General features: G+C 45.6%; 1 protein-coding gene across 1 annotated transcript in view; it reads left to right on the top strand.

Moving 5' to 3' along the window:
• tbx21 (T-box transcription factor 21) overlaps positions 1-13,627 on the top strand; it is a 45,470-nt gene that overhangs the window by 16,775 nt on the left and 15,068 nt on the right. Inside the window, exon 2 of the mRNA XM_072487408.1 lies at positions 8,382-8,536. Coding sequence (XP_072343509.1) covers positions 8,382-8,536 — 155 coding nt within the window. The remainder of the gene's footprint in view (positions 1-8,381; positions 8,537-13,627) is intronic.

The following is a 13,627-nucleotide window of genomic DNA, read 5'->3' as shown; positions in this document are numbered from 1 at the left end:
CATTCGCACACTTTTGTTAAAGTAGGAACTTGCATTTATACAGCACTTTTTGCAAGTTTAGGAAACGCAAAATGCTTTATAACCAATGACGTACTTTCTGAAATGAAAGCGTTGTTCTAGTGTCAGGAACCATGGCAGGTGATTTGTCCACGGCAATATCCAATAAAACGCGACAGGCTAAGGGATTTGGACAGGCCCAGTGAGTGGGCATATGCATGGCAGATGCAGTATAATGTGGATAAATGTGAGGCTATCCATTTCAGTAGCAAAAATAGGAAGGCAGATTTTTATTTGAATGGGCGTAAATTGAGAGAAGTGGATGCTCAGTGAGATCTTGGTGTTCTCGTGCATCAGTCGCTAAAAGTAAGCGCGCAGGTACAGCAGACAGTGAAGAAGACAAATGGTATACCGGTCTTCATAGCGAGAGGATTTGAGTATAGGAAAGGAATGTTTTACTGCAATTGTCTAGGACATTGGTGAGGCCACACCCAAAGTATTGTGCAGTTTTGGTGCTCTTATCTGAGGAAGGATGTTGTTGCTATGGGAGAATGCAGCGAAGATTTACCAGGCTAATTCCTGATATGGCAGGACTGTCATATGAGGGGAGATTAAGCCGGTTAGGATTATATTCATTGGAGTATAGAAGAGCGAGAGGGGATCTCAAAGAAACCTAGAAACCTATAACAGGTTCAGTGCATTGAGTTCAGGGAACTCAGTGCATTCTATGCTCGGTTCGAACAGGTAACCAACAATCCGCTGTCGAGTGCCCCAGCAGTCCATAACTCACCCATACCCACCATCACAGCTTCCAAAGTCAGAAAGTGAACTCTCGGAAGGTGACGAGCCCCAGAACGCCTTGATCCACTGCAATTCGCATACCGTCGCAACCGGTCCACAGCAGACGCCATTTCCCTGGCCCTACACTCATCCCTAGAGCATCTCGACAACATGGACTCCTACATCAGACTCCTATTTATTGACTACAGCTCCGCCTTCAACACCATAATCCCAGCCAAGCTCATATGAAAGCTCCAAAACCTAGGACTTGGCTCCTCCCTCTGCAACTGGATCCTCGACTTTCTGACCAACAGACCACAATCAGTAAGAATGAACAACACCTCCTCCACAATATTCCTCAATACCGGGCCCCGCAAGGCTGCGTACTTAGCCCCCTCCTCTACTCCCTGTACACACACGACTGCATGGCAAAATTTGGTTCCAACTCCATCTACAAGTTTGCTGACAATACGACCATAGTGGGCCAGATCTCGAATAACGACGAGTCAGAATACAGGAGGGAGACTGAGAACCTAGTGGAGTGGTACAGCGACAACAATCTCTCTCTCAATACCAGCAAAACTAAAGAGCTGGTCATTGACTTCAGGAAGCAAAGCACTGTACACACCCCTGTCAGCATCAACGGGGCCGAGGTGGAGATGGTTAGCAGTTTCAAATTCCTAGGGGTGCACATCTCCAAAAATCTGTCCTGGTCCACCCACGTCGACGCTACCACCAAGAAAGCATAATAGCGCCTATACTTCCTCAGGAAACTAAGGAAATTTGGCATGTCCACATTAACCCGTACCAACTTTTACAGATGCACCATAGAAAGCATCCTATCGGGCTGCATCACAGCCTGGTATGGCAACTGCGCGGCCCAGGACCGCAGGAAACTTCAGAGAGTCGTGAACAAAGCCCCGTCCATCACACGAACCTGCCTCCCATCCATTGACTCCATTTACACCTCCCGCTGCCTGGGGAAAGCGGGCAGCATAATCAAAGATCCCTCTCACCCAGCTTACTCACTCTTCCAACTTCTTCCATCGGGCAGGAGATACAGAAGTCTGAGAACACGCACGAACAGACTCAAAAACAGCTTCTTCCCCACTGTTACCAGACTCCTAAATGACCCTCTTATGGACTGACCTCATTAACACTACACCCTGCATGCTTCACCCGATGCCGGTGCTTATGTAGTTACATTGTATACCTTTTGTTACCCTATTATGCATTTTCTTTTATTCCCTTTTCTTCCCATGTACTTAATGATCTGTTGAGCTGCTCGCAGAAAAATACTTTTCACTGTACTCCAGTACATGTGACAATAAACAAATCCAATCCAACAGGATTAGACAGGGTAAATTCAGAAAGAATGTTCCCGATGGTGGGGCAGTCCAGAATTAGGGGTCATAGTTTAAGATAAGGGGTAACCACCTTTTGAAATTTTTTTTTAGAGTAACCAATTCATTTTTTCCAATTAAGGGGAAATTTAGCGTGTCTAATCCACCTACCCTGCACATCTTTGTGTTGTGGGGGCAAAACCCACGCAGACACGGGGAGAATGTGCAACCTCCACACGGACAGTGACCCAGAGCCGGGATCGAACCTGGGAACTCAGCGGCATGAGGCAGCAGTGCTAACCACTGCGCCACCGTGCTGCACAGGGGTAAACCTTTTACGACTGAGGTGAATCGAAATTTCTTCACCCAGAGAGTGGTAAATCTGTGGAATTCACTACCACAGAAAGTAGTTGAGGTGAAAATGGTGTCTTGGTTTAACAGCTCAGAAAAAGGAGCTCCCTTAGTACATAATACAGAAAGTACATATTACTGAGTGCTGGGTGGAAGCATGGGCGACCCAGGTTCTGGTACCTGTTATTGATATTTGGATTGTCTATTCCAGAAGTGGTGACCTTTTCGTTTCAGTGGAAACTTCTTATTTTGATTGTGTTTACCGTAATTTCATGAGGTACCGTGCATTGTTGGATTGATGTTTGTCTTTCTTGCAAACCATCTGGGAATATTGTTAAATGTACTATTTTTGGTTTGAATACTCATTTTCAGGTAGGGAAGGTATATTCAGGGGATGGAATGAGGGGCAAACAGTGATTGGATGTGGATGCGATGGAATCTGAGATGTGCAGGAAGCTGTGTGCTTTTTTTTGAACAACAGCTTGGGGAGCCTTTGGTTCCACATTGCTTTCTCCATGGCAATGCCTCAGCCAATCAGAGTTGGCGTGCCAACCAATCAGCACCCTTTTCTCCTGCAGTATAAATTGATTGAAATTTGGTTTCCTTGTATTTGTCCTGAAGAGTGCAAAATAAAAAGTTTTGGCAACAGGGATCTGTTTTCAGCAATGTAGTCTGTTGGGATGCAAGCCAATGGATAGTGAAGGTAATGAGGATAAAATAAATCCTAGCATTTTTCTTTTGCAATAGTAATTAGTATTTATTCCAATTTAGTGTGAATGTTTAAATATTTAGACGGAGTCTAAGACTGCAGTTTAGTCAACTGATTTCCAGCGTCGATTCAGAACTGCAGTGGCTTTTCAACAGACCAAAAGCAGCATAAAATCTGATGTTCCAGCACTTATTCTAATATAATAATAGTAACACATGAGCCTGGTAGCAGTCAATGTGGTTCTCCGGTGAACATCCATCTGGCAAAGGAAGAAACTGGAGCCAGTCTGTCTTCAACATATGTTTATTCACAGAACTGAGTATAACATAAGTGCAGACTCCTTTCCCTTCCACACAGCCCCCCAAACAGATTCTTACATATCTGCCCTAACCTTTCCCCAATTAGTATCAGCTGCTCTTCATCACAACTCTAGCACAGACAATAATTGTCGCAGCATTTGCAACGTTAACACTCCCAACAAAAATAGCAACGGTCTAAATGCACTGAAGTTTTGTCTTCACTGCATTTCATGTCCCAAAAAATAATGCAAAATCTTCTTCCGGTGAATTCCTTTTATGTGATTGATTCCGCCTGCTTATGCTTATGCTTAGAGATGTCACGTTGCATTTCACTATCCTTCTGCATCATTGTGGTCTGACGTGCAACATGTTGACTTAGAAGTGTGGACAGTTCTTTAAACTAAAGCAAATTCAGTCTGTGAATTGTGATTCCTAATAGCAGTGTTCTGTAGAGCAGTGAGTGACACATTTGGACGTCTCAGGTAGTCCGTTGTGTCATATTATGTGTGTATGTGTGTGAAACGCTGGAACAGATTGTCCAAATAACTTTTACACAAACCTATTAACCAGCATGCTTTCAGATAAATTAGACTGGCTGTTCTCTTACCTGTGCTTGTTCTCTGCCGTTCCGATAAATGTGTGTTTGATTTCCCCCGCCAAATTACTTCAAAACAAAAGGTGATGTGGCCAAACAAAGTCGAAATGCCTCTCTATGTTTGACATATCCGGAATGTGAAAAATTCTTGAATCATGTGTTCTCTATCCAATATATCCAACTTTTCTTTACAATGGAGAAAAAGGAAAGGGATCTCAGTGAGATACAGTATGTTGCCATGTAGTCAAAGAATGAAAGCTTGCATTTCTATAGCACCTTTCACAACTTCAGGATGTCCTGAAACACTTTACAGGCTATTAAGTACCTCTGAGTGGAGGCCTTGTGGCGCAGTGGGTAACACCCCTGCCTCTGAGCCAGATGGTCTGGGTTTGAGTCCCACCCCAGGGCTTGATGGCCAAGGAAAGTGCATCCATAACATGGTCAAACGGATTTGAGTGTCAACCTGAGAATCCTTCCAAAATACCCCAGTGGCTGGCAGTAAGAGCGGGAGAGACTCCTGGTTGGCCACGCTTGATGTTGAATGCCGCCCCCTCAAGCTATAAGCCTCTGCTGACAGACTAGCGACCTGTTCTGCAAATTACCAGCTATGGAAAGAGACAAAAGCCTGCCTTAGTGCACCACTAGGTGCAGGGAGAGAATTGGAATCAGAAGTACTTCAGAAATGCTGCATTAATATCGGAAATAAGGCAGTCAATTTGCACACTGCAAAGTCTCACAGGCAGAAATATGATCATTAATGACTGGATTATGACGGGATGAATGTTGACCAAGGCATTAGACAGAACTCCCCAACAATTCTTCCAATAGTGCTATTCGATCTTTTACCAGAGAGGGCAGATGTGGCCCGATTCTTCCAAGAGATGGAACCTCTGACTGCCCCAGTCCTGCAACTGCCACCTGTGCTCAGGTATCTGGAGAGGGCCTTGAAGCCAAAGCTTTATTGACTGAGCCACATAAACGCGCCAGATCAGCCACTCAGCGCTGACATCTGGGTGGTTTGATGTTTCACCGTCCATGCCTCCTGGACTGATGTTGTCTCAACTTAAATTTTTTAATTTTTTTAACATTTAGAGTACACAATTCATTTTTCTAATTAAGGGGCAATTTAGCGTGGCGAATCCACCTAGCCTGCACATCTTTTGGGGTTGTGGGGGCGAAACCCACGCAGACACTGGGAGAATGTGCAAACTCCACACGGACAGTGACCCAGAGCCGGGATCGAACCTGGGACCTCAGCGCCGTGAGGCAGCCGGGCTAACCCACTGCGCCACCGTGCTTCCCTATCTCAACTTCAATTAACAGGCTGATGAGAAAGAGGAGACTTGAGTCGCTGTGGAGTTAATTTTAAGTCCAGGCTCCCCAAGGTGACTGCTATCCCGCTTAGAACATGAATCTCGCAACTCCTCCTCCAACACGTGAGATTTTAGATCACTGCGAGATTCGGTTTCATTTCAAATCGACACTCTAATCGGAAACCAGTGATGGAACTGGGCTGCAGTATGCTCTCTCTCCACTGAAGCAGGTTTTACTGAGAGCGTATCACCCATGTGTTCCACTCCTCTTTCCTGCACACACCAGAGTGAGCAGTCAGAACAATCTTTAAACCAATGAACCGGAGCAGGGTTTCCCGCCCTGCTATTCTGGATGTGGACTCCAGATATTACTGGTTTTCAACTCTTTTACAATAAGTCTACCAAATGCTATTTATCCCAAAAAATAAATCCCGAGACACGTCACATGCCCCAAGGAGAAAGTTCTAATTCATAAACATTGTATAATTGAGTCACAGCACTAACAACCAATGTTCTCTCTCCACACACTACCCAGTTACCCTCCACAACCCAAAGATGTTAGGTTAGGTGGATTGGCCACGCTAAATTGCCCCTTAATTGGAATAAATAAATAATTGGGCACTCTAAATTTAAAAATAAAATCCACCTACCCTGCACATTTTGGGGGATTGTAGGGGTGAGACCCACGCAGACACGGGGAGAATGTGCAAACTCCACACGGACAGTGACCCAGAGCCGGGAGCGAACCTGGGACCTCGGCGCCGTGAGGCAGCAGTGCTAACCACTGCGCCGCCATGCTGCCCCGAACACACTGTCTTTAACCACCATCCCATCAGCAGCCTCCCAAACCTCTCTCAAGTTTGTCCTTGAACCCCCCAAATACCCATCTTTCCCAAAATCCCTCCACTCAGGTATCTGTCCCGACCGCAGTACCGAAGAAGCTCATTTGAACGTCACAAATGACATCCTATGTGACTGTGCCAAAGGTAAACTCTCGCTTCTTGTCCTTCGCGAATGCTTGCAGCCTTTGACACGGGGTGACCACAACATCCTCCTCCAACACCTCTCCATTGACAAACTGCATTCACCTGCTTCTTCCATATCTAATCATAGCCAAAACATCCTTTGTGATGGTTTCTCTTCCTACCCTTGCATTGTCACACCTGCAGTCCTCCAAGGATCTATCCTTAAGCCCCTCCTATTTCTCATCTCAATGGTAATCTGACTTCATATCTTATGTCGCTCAATGCTATCTTTTTATTTCCCACTCCTGTGAAATTTCTTGGAACTTTTATTATGTTTTTTAAAATTTGGTGTACCCAATTATTTTGTCTCCAATTAAGGGGAATTTTAAAATTTTATTTATAAATTTAGAGTACCCAATCCATTTTTTCCAATTAAGGGGCAATTTAGCGTGGCCAATCCACCTACCCTGCACATCTTTGGGTTGTGGGGGCGAAACCTACCAAACACGGGGAGAATGGGGCAGCACGGTAGCCTTGTGGATAGCACAATTGCTTCACAGCTCCAGGGTCCCAGGTTCGATTCTGGCTTGGGTCACTGTCTGTGCGGAGTCTGCACATCCTCCCCGTGTGTGCGTGGGTTTCCTCCGGGTGCTCCGGTTTCCTCCCACAGTCCAAAGATGTGCAGGTTAGGTGGATTGGCCATGATAAATTGCCCTTAGTGTCCAAAATTGCCCTTAGTGTTGGGTGGGGTTACTGGGTTATGGGAATAGGGTGGCGGTGTTGACCTTGGGTGGGGTGCTCTTTCCAAGAGCTGGTGCAGACTCGATGGGCCGAATGGCCTCCTTCTGCACTGTAAATTCTATTCTATTCTATGAATGTGCAAACTCCACACAGACAGTGACCCAGAGCCGGGATCGAACCTGGGATCTCGGCGCTGTGAGGCGGCAGTGCTAGCCACTGCGCCACCGTGCTGCCCATTAAGGGGAAATTTAACGTGGCCAATCTACCTACCCTGAGCGTTTTTGGGTTGTGGAGGTGAAACCCACGCAGGCACGGGGAGAATGTGCAAACTCCACACGGACAATGACCCAGGGCTGGGATTCATTCGAACCTGGATCCTCAGCACCGCAGTCCCAGTGCTAACCACTGCGCCACATGCCGCCCTGAACTTTTATTATGATAAAGTGCTGCAAAAACATAAATTGTCATTGCTTTATCCAAAGAGTTACTGATTTTCAGTTCTTATTCTTGTTTCAATTTCATAATAAATAATAAGGTTGTGATATGAAAAAGTCCCTCTGACATTCTCTGATTTGCTGATTTTCTGGTTGCTCAATTTTCCCTTCATGAATGAATCAATGTGGATGAGTTCTGACATCTGAAAGTACTTTTTATGTACTTTAAAAAAAATCTAGTACTTACTATTGTAATACTGGAACTGTAGCAGCAATTTGCACACAGCTAGGTAGGTCCAACACACATGTATCTATGAAATTGAACAGGGTATTGTAGCGATATTAGTTGTGGGCTATTTTTGGGGTCAGGACAAGCAGGCTGCTGTATTTATGATTAACTATTGTGCCCATTAAAAAAAATAATCATAGGATGCGGGCATCACTGGCTAGGACAACATTTATTGCCCATCCCTAATTGCCCTTGCCAGGCTATTTCAGAGTGAACAACATCCCTGTGGGCTTGGAGTCACATGAAGGCCAGATCAGGTAAGGATGGCAGATTCCCCTCCCAGCAGTGAACCAGAAGGGTTTTTTACAACACTGGTTTCATGGTCACCATTAGACTGAATTCCAATTTCACTCGCAGCTGGGACTCTGCATTACTAGTCCAGTGACAATAACACGATGCCACCCGCTCCTTATCTGCAAATGGCAATCAGTGAAAAGTCAAAAGCTACTTTTCCCTCTACAATTTGATTCTAGGCTGAATGGGAGAAAGTCGAGCAATTCATTTCTTTTTTTCTAATCCATGTGTGCAAAGTGTTGACCTTTTCCTTCCCCTCTTTTTTTTCCAGGCGGATGTTTCCTTTCCTGAGTTTTAACATCACGGGGCTGGAACCTACTGCTCATTATAATATTTATGTGGACGTTGTCCTGGCAGATCAGCATCATTGGAGGTACCAGGGAGGAAAGTGGGTGCAGTGTGGCAAAGCAGAAGGCAGTATGCAAGGTTAGTGTGCCTGAGGCTAAATGAGCGTGCACTCGTGAATACTGTACTAGAATGGTCTGCATTGTGTTTTAAATCATTCCACAAGGAAAGAGGCGCACTCTGTGGTATGCAATGCGCGGTCCCCTGTGCACTGGTACATGTGTCGGGGTGAAAATTCATCTCAGGATTGAACTGAAGTTGAGGCAGCACCAATCCTGTTGGCATGCATGCTGACACATCAAACCACCCAGGGGCTGGTGCTAAATGGCACAAAATGGAGAGTCTTGCTTCCGCAGCTCATAAAATGCAGCTCCAAATATTTCATTCCATTGAAGTCATTAAAACTGGCCATCAGGCATTTATATTTTTTATTATTTTAAAAAATAAATAAATTTAGAGTACCCAATTCATTTTTTTCCAATTAAGGGGCAATTTAGCGTGGCCAATCCACCTAGCCTGCACATCTTTGGGTTGTGGGGGCGAAACCCACGCAAACACGGGGAGAACATGCAAACTCCACACGGACAGAGACCCAGAGCCGGGATCGAACCTGGGACCTCGGCGCCGTGAGGCAAATCAGGCAACTGATTTGATATTGCCCATTTTGAGGCACTACTATTAGAAATTTCCAGATCGGGGTGGCACAGTGGTTAGCACTGCTGCCTCACAGTGCCAGGGACCCGGGTTCAATTCCGACCACGGGTGACTGTGTGGAGTTTGCAGTCTCCCGCCGTCTACATGGGTTTCCTCCGGGTGCTCTGGTTTCCTCCCACAGTCAGGTTAGGTGCAGGTTACATGGATTGGCCATGATGAACTGCCCCTTAGTGTCCAGGGATAGGTCGAGGACGTGGCCCTGGGTGGGGTGCTCCTTCGGAAGGTCAGTGCAGACTCGATGGGCCAAATGCATTCCTTCTGCACTGTTGAGATTCTATGATTCTCTACCAAAAAAATAGTCTATGATTCTCATTGACTATACACGACAGCAGATGCCCATGGACCCAGATATGTATATAATCCCGAAGCTGTAATTCTACAAGGTGAAAGCAGCTTTACCTCAGTGATTTTGCTCAATATACTTCAATGTACTTGTGGTAATATAGCAGAGAAAAAATAAACCCATGCCCCTATATCATACCAATGTCATGCCAATGGCTAATAGTGAGGCTTCAATTTTACTGCTCTAATTTGATAATTCGCTAAGTCATCATTGAGCACTGGCCAACTTTTAGCAGTACAGGGCAGCGTGGTGGTGCAGTGGTTAGCATTGCTGCCTCAAGGCGCTGAGGTCTCAGGTTCGATCCTGGCTCTGGGTCACTGTCCGTGTGGGGTTTGCACATTCTCCCCGTGTTTGCGTGGGTTTCGCCCCCACAACCCAAAGATGTGCAGGCTAGGTGGATTGGCCACACTAAATTGCCCCTTAATTGGAAAAAATGAATTGGGTACTCTAAATTTATTTTTTAAAAAACTTTTAGCAGTACATTCAAAAGGCAAGGCTTTTCCCAAACAGAGTTTCCAAATATCAAACTACTTCCCATTCATTATAGTCTCAACTGGAGGTACAAAACTTTACAATTGCTCCCACTGGTAGCAGACCAGTTTTTAAAAGCAAAATGTGAATGCATAATGTCGCAAAGATGTGAAAGCTGCAAGTTAATTTGTCCTTTAAATTCACCGGAGAACCAAAATAATTCTCCCACCAAAGGCTGAGCGCAGTACAGTTGGGAAAGATGGTTTAGGAATTCAGGTAACTGGGACAGGTATTCCCATTTGCTGAAGAGAAACATGTTGCTGAAGCTTTTGGTTTTGCACTCTTCAGGACAAACACAGGAAGACCAAATTTCAAACAATCACTACAATTTATACCACAAATGTAGATAAAGCTTCAGAAAAATGTCTCTTTTCAGTAATATTCCAAAGTCTGTAGTACCAAGACTGTTTGTATAACTCCCATTCATTTTGAATGGGGTTTCAATGGAGGATAAAGCACGTTGAGTGGGATTGGAAGAGTGAGGAGCCAAAATAATGGCTTCATGGAACCCTTCAATGCTGAGAGATGGAGAAGGAAAGGGTAGTTTCAGTGATTAGGGCCAAGATGGCTGAAGGCTCGGCCATCAGTAATGGAGAGAAGGGGGATGGGGATATGTAAGTGTAGAAGGTTTTAAAGCCCAGATCACTATCCAGCATCTCATTGGGTTTGGTTATGGCGATTGGCACAATTACAAAGTCAATTGGCAATCACTCCCTAGATCCGATATGAAGTGTGAACATTTGTCCAAAATAGGGGGAGAAAGTTGTCCTGCATTTCACTGAGAAAAGGGGGAAAATAATTTAAAAGAAAACTAATCCCACTTTAGAATTAAAATTATCATTGCATTTTCTGTCTTTCTTTGTGTTAATCTCTGATCGAGTCAGAAATCAGAGGTGGCCCCTCACCCACACAATATGGACCTCCCTGTCTTTGACACACAGAACTATATTCTACATTTCTTGTTTCACATACTCCAAATGCAGCTTACTGTATTCCCATGATAGTCGCTGTGCAGTGTAGTGTATGTCCTGGTCTTACTTTCCTTCTCAGATTAAAAATTCATTCATGCCAAGCACATCAATAATTTGGATAAGTCCCAGACAGCACAATATTCACTCATGTCAGTTGCAATCATGTTTGATATATGAGATGTTCATTGTGGAGCTCTGACGGTGGGTATTTCCCAGTCATTTATCTCCTCTCCCCCAGGCCTTATTGGGGTACAGTTCTACATGCCCAGTCCATCTGTACCTTACAACTAGCCAATGCTTACGGCTGTGTGAACCATGAGAGCGCTTGGCCACTTGGGGTACGTCAGCACATCCTGATTCTCACTTGATATTCAGACACAAACATTCCAAAAGGATCACTAACCAAATGAGCAGAAAACCTGCCCCTTGTTCTGTCCTGGCTATGAGCATGTAACTCACAATTGATTGGAGATTCAATCTAGAAGTTCCCTGATCTGTATGTGAGAAAGGAAATACTTGCATGTATATCACACCTTTCACAACCACCGGGTTTTGTTATGGCAGATAAAGTGGGCGGGGTGTGGCACCCCCCCCCCCCCCCCCCCCCCCGGGATTCTCCGTCTCGCCAGCCGGCCAATGGGGTTTCCCGTGTTGGGCAGCCCAGTATGTTTGAAGTCTAGTCACTGTTGTAATGTAGGAAATCTGGCAGCCAATGTGTGCTGCAAACTGTCCTAAATAGCGATGTGATAACGACTGGGTAATCTATTTTTCAAAGAGTCGGTTAAGGGATGAATATTGGCCAAGGTATCAGGGATTACTGCCTGCTCTTCCCTGAAATAATGGTGTGGGATCTCTTGTGAGCTCAGTTTAACTGGCATGTCACCCAAATGACAGCAGGCAAGATTCTCAGGCCTCCCCGCGGCCTGTTTCTTGGTGGCAGGTGGCGGGCGGCCTGCTGTTGGCCGGTAGCAGGGTCTTCTGGTCCCGCCGATGTCAATGGGATTTCCCACTGAATCCACCCCATGCCGCCAGGAAACCTGCGGCAGGGTGCGGCCAGAAGATCCGGCCAGTGTGAACAGATGGACGATCTCACCCAGCAACTCCAAAGGTGCAGTACTGCCACCAGCATTGTCTTTTTCCTTCTTTTTTTCAATTAAGGGGCAATTTAGCGCGGCCAATCCACCTACCCTGCCCATCTTTGGTTTATGGGGATGAGACCTAGGCGGACATGGGGAGAATGTGTAAACTCCACATGGACAGTGACCCGGGGCCGGGATTGAATCCGGGTCCTCAGCACTGTGAGGCAGCAGTGCTAACCTTCTCATTCACTCCATACTGTCAAAGATTGGTGTGAGAAACGTACAAATTACTGAGATGCTGTTAGTGTGCCAATACTTAACATCGGAACAGGACCCGAGCTGACCTGTATGTTGCTTAATCTGATTGCCCATTAATCGTTAAAAATCCATCAATCTCCGTTTTAAACATTTCAATCAACCCCCAGTGCTTTTTGAGGGTGAGTGTTGCAGTTTTCCTCCACTGCTTGTATGAAAAATGATTTCCGATATCACCCTTAAGTGGCCAAATTCTATTTTTAATTACTTTGACTGGAGATAGTGATCCTTTCATTTTCAATAGAATCATAGAATTTACAGTGCAGCAGGAGGCCATTCGGCCCATCGAGTCTGCACCGGCTCTTGGAAAGAGCACCCTACCCAAGGTCAACACCGCCACCCTATCCCCATAACCCAGTAACCTCACCCAACACTAAGGGCAATTTTGGACACTAAGGGCAATTTATCATGGCCAATCCTCCTAACCTGCACATCTTTGGACTGTGGGAGGAAACCGGAGCACCCGGAGGAAACCCACGCGCACACGGGGAGGATGTGCAGACTCCCCACAGACAGTGACCCAAGCTGGAATCGAACCTGGGACCCTGGAGCTGTGAAGCAATTGTGCTATCCACAAGGCTACCGTGCTGCCCCAATAGATTAACACCTCCTGTGAAGTAGCAGAGAAAGAGGGATTTGTAGAATATTTTGTCCCTGGGGATTTTAGTTCTGCAATGATAGTGGTAAAAAGATCAAGAGTTGTCCGAATTACGCCCAATGCATTATTATACAGCCTCTGATTACTTAAAGGTCCAGCTATCCAACCATTTCTGTATAGATGCAAAGCAGCTTTGGGATCAGAACTAGTTTAAAGTGGCAGTGCCATTCTGAAGTGAGCTTTCGAGCTGCTTGTACTAACCTGGTGGTTCATTTCAACCCATTACCGCAGCAGCAGGACACCATTTACACAAGTGTTGTCAACGGTTTGCCAGGGGGAATAACAAAATCTGAATTGGAAATCACCCGTTCACAGTGACAGCGCATTCTTTGCTGTTGGAAGCAATCCCATAAACATAGTGATGACCTTCAGAAGGCTTTTGGCCCGAGTGCAGCATTGACTATTGATTTTTTTCTCCAATTAAGGGGCAGTTTAGCGTGGCCAATCCACCTACCCTGCACATCTTTGGTTTATGGGGGATGTGGCCCATGCTGACATGGGGAGAATGTGCAAACTCCACATGGACAGTGACCCGGGGCCGGGATTGAACCCGGGTCCTCG

Source organism: Scyliorhinus torazame, chromosome 21, assembly GCF_047496885.1.
Source record: "Scyliorhinus torazame isolate Kashiwa2021f chromosome 21, sScyTor2.1, whole genome shotgun sequence".
NCBI lineage: Eukaryota > Metazoa > Chordata > Chondrichthyes > Carcharhiniformes > Scyliorhinidae > Scyliorhinus > Scyliorhinus torazame.
The sequence above is the reverse complement of the archived record's forward strand: the minus strand, read 5'-3'. Positions and strand labels throughout refer to the sequence as shown.